The 11,589-nt window shown below is 39.1% G+C and overlaps 2 protein-coding genes across 2 annotated transcripts in view; both read right to left on the reverse strand.

Annotated features, from left to right (window-relative positions):
• Nucleotides 1-5,728: 5,728 nt before the first annotated feature.
• Nucleotides 5,729-9,865, reverse strand: cnrip1a (cannabinoid receptor interacting protein 1a). Its single transcript, XM_026359383.1, has 3 exons — nt 9,635-9,865; nt 8,023-8,167; nt 5,729-7,839 (listed from the first exon to the last, which is right to left on the reverse strand). Exons 1-3 carry the CDS (start codon nt 9,811-9,813, stop codon nt 7,675-7,677), a joined length of 489 nt encoding a protein of 162 aa, XP_026215168.1. The 5' UTR covers nt 9,814-9,865; the 3' UTR covers nt 5,729-7,674.
• Nucleotides 9,866-10,408: 543 nt separating this feature from the next.
• The window catches only part of LOC113161645 (F-box only protein 48), a 1,441-nt gene continuing 260 nt past the window's right edge, over nt 10,409-11,589 (reverse strand). The window contains exons 2-3 of the mRNA XM_026359386.1: nt 10,957-11,287; nt 10,409-10,772 (exon numbers count right to left, since the gene is read on the reverse strand). Coding sequence (XP_026215171.1) covers nt 10,611-10,772; nt 10,957-11,256 — 462 coding nt within the window. The 5' untranslated portion in view covers nt 11,257-11,287 and the 3' untranslated portion in view covers nt 10,409-10,610. The remainder of the gene's footprint in view (nt 10,773-10,956; nt 11,288-11,589) is intronic.

Consider the following 11,589-nt stretch of genomic DNA (forward strand, 5'->3'; position numbering starts at 1 on the left):
ACATCTAGTACATGTATCATAGGAAAAACACTGCATCTAGTACATGTATCAGAGGAAAAAAACACTGCATCTAGTACATCTAGTACATGTATCAGAGGAAAAACACTGCATCTAGTACATCTAGTACATGTATCAGAGGAAAAACACTGCATCTAGTACATCTAGTACATGTATCAGAGGAAAAACACTGCATCTAGTACATCTAGTACATGTATCAGAGGAAAAAACACTGCATCTAGTACATGTATCAGAGGAAAAACACTGCATCTAGTACATCTAGTACATGTATCAGAGGAAAAACACTGCATCTAGTACATCTAGTACATGTATCAGAGGAAAAAACACTGCATCTAGTACATCTAGTACATGTATCAGAGGAAAAACACTGCATCTAGTACATCTAGTACATGTATCAGAGGAAAAACACTGCATCTAGTACATCTAGTACATGTATCAGAGGAAAAACACTGCATCTAGTACATCTAGTACATGTATCATAGGAAAAACACTGCATCTAGTACATGTATCAGAGGAAAAACACTGCATCTAGTACATCTAGTACATGTATCAGAGGAAAAACACTGCATCTAGTACATCTAGTACATGTATCAGAGGAAAAACACTGCATCTAGTACATCTAGTACATGTATCAGAGGAAAAACACTGCATCTAGTACATCTAGTACATGTATCAGAGGAAAAACACTGCATCTAGTACATCTAGTACATGTATCAGAGGAAAAACACTGCATCTAGTACATCTAGTACATGTATCAGAGGAAAAACACTGCATCTAGTACATCTAGTACATCTAGTACATGTATCAGAGGAAAAACACTGCATCTAGTACATCTAGTACATGTATCAGAGGAAAATCACTGCATCTAGTACATCTAGTACATGTATCAGAGGAAAAACACTGCATCTAGTACATCTAGTACATATATCAGAGGAAAAACACTGCATCTAGTACATCTAGTACATGTATCAGAGGAAAAACACTGCATCTAGTACATCTAGTACATGTATCAGAGGAAAAACACTGCATCTAGTACATCTAGTACATGTATCAGAGGAAAAACACTGCATCTAGTACATCTAGTACATGTATCATAGGAAAAACACTGCATCTAGTACATCTAGTACATGTATCATAGGAAAAACACTGCATCTAGTACATCTAGTACATGTATCAGAGGAAAAACACTGCATCTAGTACATCTAGTACATGTATCAGAGGAAAAACACTGCATCTAGTACATCTAGTACATGTATCAGAGGAAAAACACTGCATCTAGTACATCTAGTACATGTATCAGAGGAAAAACACTGCATCTAGTACATGTATCAGAGGAAAAACACTACATCTAGTACATGTATCAGAGGAAAAACACTGCATCTAGTACATCTATACATGTTATCAGAGGAAAAACACTGAATCTAGTACATCTAGTACATGTATCAGAGGAAAAACACTGCATCTTAGTACCTCTAGTACATGTATCAGAGGAAAAACACTGCCATCTAGTACATCTAGTACATACATGTATCAGAGGAAAAACACTGCATCTAGTACATCTAGTACATGTATCAGAGGAAAAACACTGCATCTAGTACATCTAGTACATCTAGTACATGTATCAGAGGAAAAACACTGCATCTAGTACATCTAGTACATGTATCAGAGGAAATCACTGCATCTAGTACATCTAGTCCATGTATCAGAGGAAAAAACTGCATCTAGTACATACTAGTACATGTATCAGAGGAAAACACTGCATCTAGTACATGTATCAGAGGAAAAAACTGCATCTAGTACATGTATCAGAGGAAAAACACTGCATCTAGTACATCAGTAACTGTATAAGAGGAAAAACACTGCCATCTAGTACATCTAGTACATGTATCAGAGGAAAAACACTGCATCTACTACATCTAGTACATCTAGTACATGTATCAGAGGAAAAACACTGCATCTAGTACATCTAGTACATCTAGTACATGTATCAGAGGAAAACACTGCATCTAGTACATCTAGTACATGTATCAGAGGAAAAAACACTGCATCTAGTACATCTAGTACATGTATCAGAGGAAAAAACACTGCATCTACTAATCTAGTACATGTATCAGAGGAAAACACTGCATCTACTGCATCTAGTACATGTATCAGAGGAAAACACTGCATCTAGTACATCTAGTACATGTATCAGAGGAAAAAACACTGCATCTAGTACATCTAGTACATGTATCAGAGGAAAAACACTGCATCTAGTACATCTAGTACATGTATCAGAGGAAAAACACTGCATCTAGTACATCTAGTACATGTATCAGAGGAAAAACACTGCATCTAGTACATGTATCAGAGGAAAAACACTGCATCTAGTACATCTAGTACATGTATCAGAGGAAAAACACTGCATCTAGTACATCTAGTACATGTATCAGAGGAAAAACACTGCATCTAGTACATCTAGTACATGTATCAGAGGAAAAAACACTGCATCTAGTACATCTAGTACATGTATCAGAGGAAAAACACTGCATCTAGTACATCTAGTACATGTATCAGAGGAAAAACACTGCATCTAGTACATCTAGTACATGTATCATAGGAAAAACACTGCATCTAGTACATGTATCAGAGGAAAAACACTGCATCTAGTACATCTAGTACATGTATCAGAGGAAAAACACTGCATCTAGTACATCTAGTACATCTAGTACATGTATCAGAGGAAAAACACTGCATCTAGTACATCTAGTACATGTATCAGAGGAAAATCACTGCATCTAGTACATCTAGTACATGTATCAGAGGAAAAACACTGCATCTAGTACATCTAGTACATATATAGAGGAAAAACACTGCATCTAGTACATCTAGTACATGTATCAGAGGAAAAACACTGCATCTAGTACATCTAGTACATGTATCAGAGGAAAAACACTGCATCTAGTACATCTAGTACATGTATCAGAGGAAAAACACTGCATCTAGTACATCTAGTACATGTATCATAGGAAAAACACTGCATCTAGTACATGTATCATAGGAAAACACTGCAGCTATCTAGTACATGTATCAGAGGAAAAACAACTGCATTCTAGTACATCTAGTACAATGTATCAGAGGAAAGAAAACACTGCATCTAGTACCTCTAGTACATGTATCAGAGAAAAAACACTGCATCTAGTACATCTAGTACATGTATCAGAGGAAAAACACTGCATCTAGTACATCTAGTACATGTATCAGAGGAAAAACACTGCAATATACATCTAGTACATGTATCATAGGAAAAAACACATGCATCTTAGTACATCTAGTACTTCAGAGGAAAAACCACTGCATCTCTAGTACATCTAGTACATGTATCAGAGGAAAACACTGCATTCTAGTACATTCTAGTACATGTATCAGAGGGAAAAACACTGCATATCTAGTACATCTAGTACAGTTATCAGAGGAAAAAACACTGCTATACACTAGTACATGTATCATAGGAAAACACTGCATCTACTCTAGTACATGTATCAGAGGAAAAACACTGCATCTAGTACATCTAGTACATGTATCAGAGGAAAAACACTGCATCTAGTACATCTAGTACATGTATCAGAGGAAAAACACTGCATCTAGTACATCTAGTACATGTATCAGAGGAAAAACACTGCATCTAGTACATCTAGTACATGTATCAGAGGAAAAACACTGCATCTAGTACATCTAGTACATGTATCAGAGGAAAAACACTGCATCTAGTACATCTAGTACATGTATCAGAGGAAAAACACTACATCTAGTACATCTAGTACATCTAGTACATGTATCAGAGGAAAAACACTGCATCTAGTATATGTATCAGAGAAAAAATAAATACTGTATCTAGTACATCTAGTACATGTATCAGAGGAAAAACACTGCATCTAGTACATCTAGTACATCTAGTACATCTATCAGAGGAAAAATACTGCATCTAGTACATATATCATAGGAAAAACACTGCATCTAGTACATCTAGTACATGTATCAGAGGAAAAACACTGCATCTAGTACATCTAGTACATCTATCAGAGGAAAAATACTGCATCTAGTACATATATCATAGGAAAAACACTGCATCTAGTACATCTAGTACATGTATCAGAGGAAAAACACTGCATCTAGTACATCTAGTACATGTATCAGAGGAAAAACACTGCATCTAGTACATCTAGTACATGTATCAGAGGAAAAACACTGCATCTAGTACATCTAGTACATATATCAGAAGAAAAACACTGCATCTAGTACATCTAGTACATGTATCAGAAGAAAAACACTGCATCACTCCTCTTTACAAAACTGTTTCAGTGTAGTAATATTCTTGGGATGTCTGGTGTGAATGGCTCTCTTAAGGTCACGCCCCACAGCATTTCAATCGGGTTGAGGTCAGGACTCTGACTGGGCCACTCCAGAAGGCGTATTTTGTTTTGTTGAAGCTATTCTTCTGTTGAATTACTTGTATGCTTTGGATCATTGTCCTGTTGCATCACCCATCCTCTGTGGAGCTTCAGTTGTCGGACAGATGGTCTTACGTTTTCCTGCAAAATGTCTTGATAAACTCGGGAATTCATTTTTCCATCAATGACAACAATCCGTCCAGGCCCTGAGGCAGCAAAGCAGCCCCAAACCATGATGCTCCCTCTGCCATGTTTTACAGTGGGGATGAGGTTTTGATGTTGGTGTGCTGTGCCTTTTTTCCCTCCACATATAGTTTTGTGTGTTTTTTCCAAACAACTCAATTTTGGTTTCATCTGTCCACAGAATATTTTGCCAGTAGTGCTGTGGAACATCCAGGTGCTCTTTTGCAAACTTCAAATGTGCTGTAATATTTGTTTTGGGCAGCAATGGTTTCCTCCGTGGTGTCCTCCCATGTACGCCATTCTTGTTTGATGTTTTCCTTATTGTAGATGTGTCAACACAAAATGTTAGCATGTGCCAAAGATTTCTGTAAGTCTTTAGCTGACTAGGATTCTTCTTTACCTCATTCAGTATTCTGCGCTGTGCTCTTGCAGTCATCTTTACAGTCTTTATCTTCTACACTGATTGGACTCAAGGTTGGCTCACTCTTGGCTCCAATTAGCTCTTGGAGAAGTCATTAGGCTAGGGGTTCACATACTTTTTCCACCCTGCACTGTGAATGTTTACATGTTATGTTCAATAAAAACATGAAAACATATAATGTTTGTGTACTGTTATTTTCAGCAGACTTTTTGTATTTTTGTGAGTTAGATGAAGATCAGAGCACATTTTATGACCAATTCATGCAAAACTCCACGTAATCCCAAAGGGATTGCTACTGTATCAGAGGAAAAACACTGCATCTACTACAATCTAGTACATCTAGTACAATCTAACAGGAGCAAATATTAGTTCAAATGCTGGTATTTTTATAAAAAGAAATGTTGTGTGTGATAAAATACTAAAATACATTCTGGGTTTCCCAAATCAGTTTTTAACTTTGATCCAACAGTTATTTTTCTATTTTAATATTATAGTTAGTGTTGTTTGACGCGTATCATTTACTTACACAATATTTTGAATGCACAACTTTTACTTGTAATGTAGTATTTGTACTGTGTGGTTTACTAATATTACTAAAGTATAAAGATACTTTTCCACTGCTGAATTGAAATTTTACATTTTACCATAAAATAACAACTGTTACTGTCGGCTCACAAAGACACTTTATTCTCCTCGGTTAAATACATATGAAAACAGCAAGGTTGAGGCTTGAGAAAGAAAAAACAGAGAACACATCTGGAGAAGTGAACATTAACAAGTATAAGTGTATTAAAGCCTGATATATCTTCTTGTTATTTAAATTACTCAGGGCAACATGTTCATTCATCATCATTAATAGACACACTGCCCACACACACACCTGACTTCACCAATTCACTATATTAAAATATTTCTCTGCTTCTTCCTGAAAAAAACGAATTCTGAGTTGAGATGATGTAATTTGAAGGAGTTTCAGAGGAGCGTTGAACAAAGCTACAACCTGCACAGTCTGAGCAGCCAAATGACATCAACTCTTTATTCTTCAGCCAGAAGCAGACAAATATTTTAATTTAACACCATTCAAATAAACGTTACTCTGCAAACTAGAGCCATAGAAAGGAAGCTGAAAATCAGTGAAATCATCCTTTAATCTCACATTTTCTGTAAAGTTTGGTTAAATCCAAGATAAATATACATGCTGTTCTTTATGTCGTTCATTTCTGCTTGTGTGTTACCTGTCTGTGTCACAGATTTCTATCAGGTCCGTTTCAACATGGCAGCTGTAGAGAGCACAGATTCTGAAGGATCATTAGTTTTAGGTCACTAAACACTTTCTGCTACCAGTCATCTGTGATTTGAAATGTCCTATTTAATGAGACCAAAATGCAGAGTAGCTCTTATGTGACATGGATTTTTCTATGAAATAACACAATAAATAAGACATAAGAAACTATAACAGTGAAGTACACACGTTCGTACGCTGACTCTTCTCTCCACACAGTTAATAAACAAGGTTAAATACTTCTGTCCACAGGTGTTTTTCCATCCTGGTCTTCATCTAACACCACACTAGCTCAGGTGCTCGGCCCCTTGCTGAGTGCTGCCATAGATTTAGTTATTAAGGGACACTGCCCACACTTTAGAGGAACAGCTGCTTTTTGGCAGACGATCTTCACCATGGTGAGAAGAGAAGATTGACTTGAATTAAGGTCTGTTTAGCCAAGCTTAGCACAAAGACGTCCAAACACTGCAGTGTGTTCAACTCAGCTTACTCTTGGATGGACTGATGACTAATGAGATACAACCAAACCAGGCAGAACCCAGTTTTAGCTTTAACATCCCACCATTCAACTACATAGTGTTCTCCAAATGCTGCTGCTCTGCTCCTTTGCAGGTGTGCTGCACTATTTATGTCTGAGGCCAGTACAGTTTTACCAGCACTGACCAGGTTAAGGATGGGATGTTGGTGATCTGCTGATCTTTGGAGCTTCAACGTGCTGCTGGATGAGAGTCACCGGGGTTAAGGTCTGCATTAGGAATGCAGTGTAGCAGTATTATAGGACATTATGTCCAATGGAGGGAGCCACTGAGCATACAGAAAGAAACTTTCTCTGTGCTGAGCTAAACCATCCTCCACATGTCTCTGGTCACACTGAGAAGACATTTACATCAATCTTCTCATCTCTGATTGTTCCTTTAAACCAATGCTGTAAAGCTACACTCTGCAACAATTCACAGAAGATGTTTGATCAATGAAAGAAAATCCACACACACAGGAGCTGATGGACTAAACCCGAGTGCTGCTTAGAGAGAAAAACCAGCACTGTAGGCTCCTCTGTCACTCGGCTGAGATGGTTAGCGTGCGCGTGCTGTGTGCAGTTTTCTTGCTGTATTAACTTTTCCACAGCTCTCTTGCTGGCGTGTTGAAGCAGCAGCATTACTGAGTGCAGCTTTAAAACTAAATCCCTGAAAGACCAGCATAGCAAACAGCTGCTTTCTCTCCACATTTTGATGAAACAATACAAATACCAGACCCTGGCTGACCTAATGCATGCCTCTTGGAAAAGGCTGTCCTTTTTATTGTGATGCTGATGTTCAAACGTAGTCCTGGTCCCTACTGACTCAGTTGAACGCCTCCTTGTTGATCCACATGAGGGTCCGCGTCTCGTTGGGCTTGCATTCGTACTCGATGCTGCTGAATTTGTTGCCAAACTGGCAGTGCTCCCTCTTGTAGTAGTTGTAGTATTTCGCCTGCCAGACCGTCTCAAACGTCCCGGCCTTGTTAAACTGGACAGAAGGAGAGAGAAAGGACCAACTGCAAGGTTACAACAAACATGGTGATCCTAGTTTGGTTGAAATACCAAATCTTCTGCTGCTGATGCCGAGTCAGCTCTCCTCACTGATCTGACCTCATGTGTTTTCATGGAAGCTGAAACCAATGCAGAAGTGTCTTATATCTTCTTGACTCACCTCTATACTGACTTGGACAGGCTGCCTGTCTCCGCTCTTGGTGTGAGGGACCCCCTCAGTGTCGTACTGGCCGTGATAAACCACAGACTCCTCGTCTCGGGACTGCTGCTCCAGAGGGAAGATGATTCCCCCAATGTTCATGTTTCTGTGAGGAACCGAACAAGGAGGAAGAAAAAAAGATGATGTTAAGGAACAGGACACACTTACAGCTTTTACTCTGCAGTGTGAATAAACCAAATCAGATTTCTGATGGAGAGACCAGACGTTTCAGAAGCAAGAAACATGTATAGTCATAAGAAATTAATGATATATGGGTTCCATTTAAAGTTATTATCCTAGGGAAATGGTCATAAATATTTAATATGGAGAAGATCATGTACTTGGTCTTTTCAGCATTTATAGATAGTTAAACAGATAAAGTGATAAAAGTGGTTTAAGAAGGAAGTCAAAGACGGTCTGACAGGTTAAAGCCTGAGTGGTGGCAGCACCTGAGGAATATAGAACCCTGTCATCAGCATAAAAATGGACATCAACGCTTTGATCAAAAGATCACAAAATAATATTATTGGTAAATAATGTAAAGTGTAGTGGTCCAAGTATAGACCGCTGAGGGGCCACACCATTACTGATTATAAGTGGACATCAGCAGCAGAAAACTGGAAAGAACATATTGATATCCAGCAGTTTCTGCATCAACTGATTTTAATGCATGTGTGACGTTATTGTTCTTTTTCTCCTTCAGCTCATAATTCAGTCATATCGGCACATGTGGCAGTTTAGGAGCTCGACATGTTCACACACACGAACCATAAACACAAAAGCTCAGATCTGACTAACGTCTTTCTTTTGAGAGACGTGATCTACAGCAAGCTCCAAGAGTGTTGGTCAGTAATGCATCAACAGCCCATTTAGTAAAGTACAGGTACTGTGCTTAGGTACACATTTAGGTACTTTCTTCTACTCCACTACATTTACTTTACAGCTTTACTGAAGTAGTTACTTTACACATGCTAATGTTTACACACCAAACACATCAAATGACACATCGAATTAGCAAATGAATCTACATTAGGATGAGTCCGTACAGTACTAGGCCTGTACAAAGTGTTCATCCAACTTCAACAGTTCAATAGTGTTTAAATACGATGAGCCAATAGAATCTGACAGACAGCTCAAATAAGGAAATGATAATGTGATGTTTGTGGCTTATTATACTTATTAATATAAATGAAATAAGAATAGAACCTCCAATGCTCAGAATACTCAGATCCAGTATTAATTAGATATTTTCTGATCATTTCACTTTGATCCATTTATTGTATATTTGACATTTAATTCTTTTCCATCTGTAAATGTAGCTGCTGAACGACTGTTGTCATTGAGGTTTCCGCCCTGCTCACTTCATTTCCAGCACATCACAGCTGTTTTTTTCTGCATGTTCATCAGCAGACATGAGAAAAACCGTCTCACATGATCCACACATGACTAATTCACCGGGTATCGGATGATGCTGCTGCTGCAGGAGGAGGAGGAGGAGGAGGAAGGCCTCCACATTGGACCCTGTCGTGAGGAAAATAGGACAAATGTTGGTAGAAACTGAATGTCTCCTTACGTGGCCTCTACGTTTCCAGGCTTCACCACCACCTCGATCTTGTATTTGGAGCCTGTGAGCAGTTTGATGGTCCTGGTCTGGCCGAACCGGGTTCCGTCCACCTTAAAGAACACGGGTCCTTCGTTGGGCTGAATCCGCAGGGAGATAAAGATGTTGATGAGCTCGGGAACGTCGTCCATAGTCCCGGGTTTTGTGGTTTCAGGGGTCAATCGGAGGAGCGGAGGATGCGGCGATGCTGAGGAGAGAGCAGGGTCAAGCTGGACGGAACGACGCTTCCGGTTGTCTTTCACAATAAAAGCGGAATGGTCCGAGCCAGAGTTGCGGTTTTCTTTAAATTGCAGAGGATAATTCACCAGCAGTGTCAAACCCAGAGACAGTTTCAAACAGCTTTGGATGAATTGACAGATAATTCTCACCTACTAACACAAGTAGTGCTCTAACGGAGAACAGATGCACAGATGTCGGTTCTTTCTTTTGCACACTAGAAATTTAATGCTCAGGATATATATATATATATATATATATATATATATATATATATATATATATATATATATATATAATAAAATGCTTAAACTGCAAAACCATCACCTGTCCTCACTATTCCTGCTTTGATACATGTTCAGCTTTATTAACGTCTGTATCTCTAGAACATATTTTAAAGTAAAGAGCCTCAGAGCTTACCACCACTAACTATGAACACATATTAGCTGTGAAAATTACCTCCGCTCTGATATTTTATTATATAATATTTTATAAATGAAATTACAAGCGTCACAAAGATGTGATTTATTGTATTTCAGCCATATTTACATCAAAGCAATGAAACACCTGAACAGCGCATAATGTTTCATTTCAGTCAATACTGTTTCAGCTACAATTCCCCATGATCATTTTTTCTTTAAAAAAATCTTAAAAATATGTACAGTTGTAATATAAAATATATTAAAAATCAGCAGCTTGAAATAATGACAGTTCATCTGTCCAGCTCGGCCTGCAAGATCTCTCCCCATGTCTCAGCGTCCTGCGGCGTCATCTTCCTGCCTCTCAGCTGCTCCGCTGAGCTCACATGGCTGTATCGACCTCTCAGCCAGTCTCTCTTCAGACAGCTCCGAGTGTAGTTCCTCACTAATGTCACCTGCAGCAGAGGAAACAGGAGGTCAGACCACAGAGCGTGGTGTGTGTGCTTGCTCCACGGATGGAGCTTCTTCATAAATATTCTGATCTCTCCATTGACCCCCAGCACAGATGAACTTGTTTTTACCAGCTGTAAGGAGCTGACGACACATAACGACAGAAATATGTGCAGAGAACTGACCCACCTTCCAGGACAGCCCGTCTCTGCGGTCGCTGTCAACCTCCCTCTGACAGATGGCTCTGACCAACAGACACTGCCTCCTCCACAGCTGCTCGTTTCCTTCGATGATGTGATGCCACAGCTTGCAGGTCCGTGAGGCGCTGCACAGACTCTCTGTGTCCAGCTCTCCGAAGATCTTGACGCTCATTTCTGTCGGCAGCGTTTCTACAAAGTTTTGATGAGCAGTTTCACTGACAGACATCAGGGAGGGTCCTCTTTGACAGAGCACAAATGCAGCCAAGGTTCTGGTGGGGTCATGCTGCATAGTAGCTCAAAATCCAACAGTTTGAAACAGCCTGGAAAAACAGACAATGTAGATCATCAGTGGTAAGTCAAAGAAATGACTATGAGATACAGAATCACCCAAACTGTACACTGACAGTGGTGCTAATGTTCTCCATCCACAATACTGAAAACATAAGATACAGCTGCATGTAAACATATTAAAATATGTGGTTAAATCTAATATTGAAAACATTTCATGTGCACTGGGACGGGAACAGCGCTGCTGGTCTAACTTTAGTTGTGTATTAAATGTGAATCCCGTCATATTAAAGCAGATTTTACAGCTGTAGCTCTGAGTCACGTTCAGAGACAC

This window comes from Anabas testudineus, chromosome 1, assembly GCF_900324465.2.
Source record: "Anabas testudineus chromosome 1, fAnaTes1.2, whole genome shotgun sequence".
NCBI classification, from domain to species: Eukaryota; Metazoa; Chordata; class Actinopteri; order Anabantiformes; family Anabantidae; genus Anabas; species Anabas testudineus.

Excerpts from the sequence above, each read along its gene's own strand:
- cnrip1a (XM_026359383.1), bottom strand. The coding sequence starts at position 9,813 with ATGGACGACGTTCCCGAGCTCATCAACATCTTTATCTCCCTGCGGATT. Across the intron at positions 8,168-9,634 it reads CCTGGAAACGTAGAGGCCAC|AAACATGAACATTGGGGGAA; the intron begins GTAAGGAGACAT and ends GGTTCCTCACAG. Across the intron at positions 7,840-8,022 it reads CTGTCCAAGTCAGTATAGAG|TTTAACAAGGCCGGGACGTT; the intron begins GTGAGTCAAGAA and ends CCTTCTGTCCAG.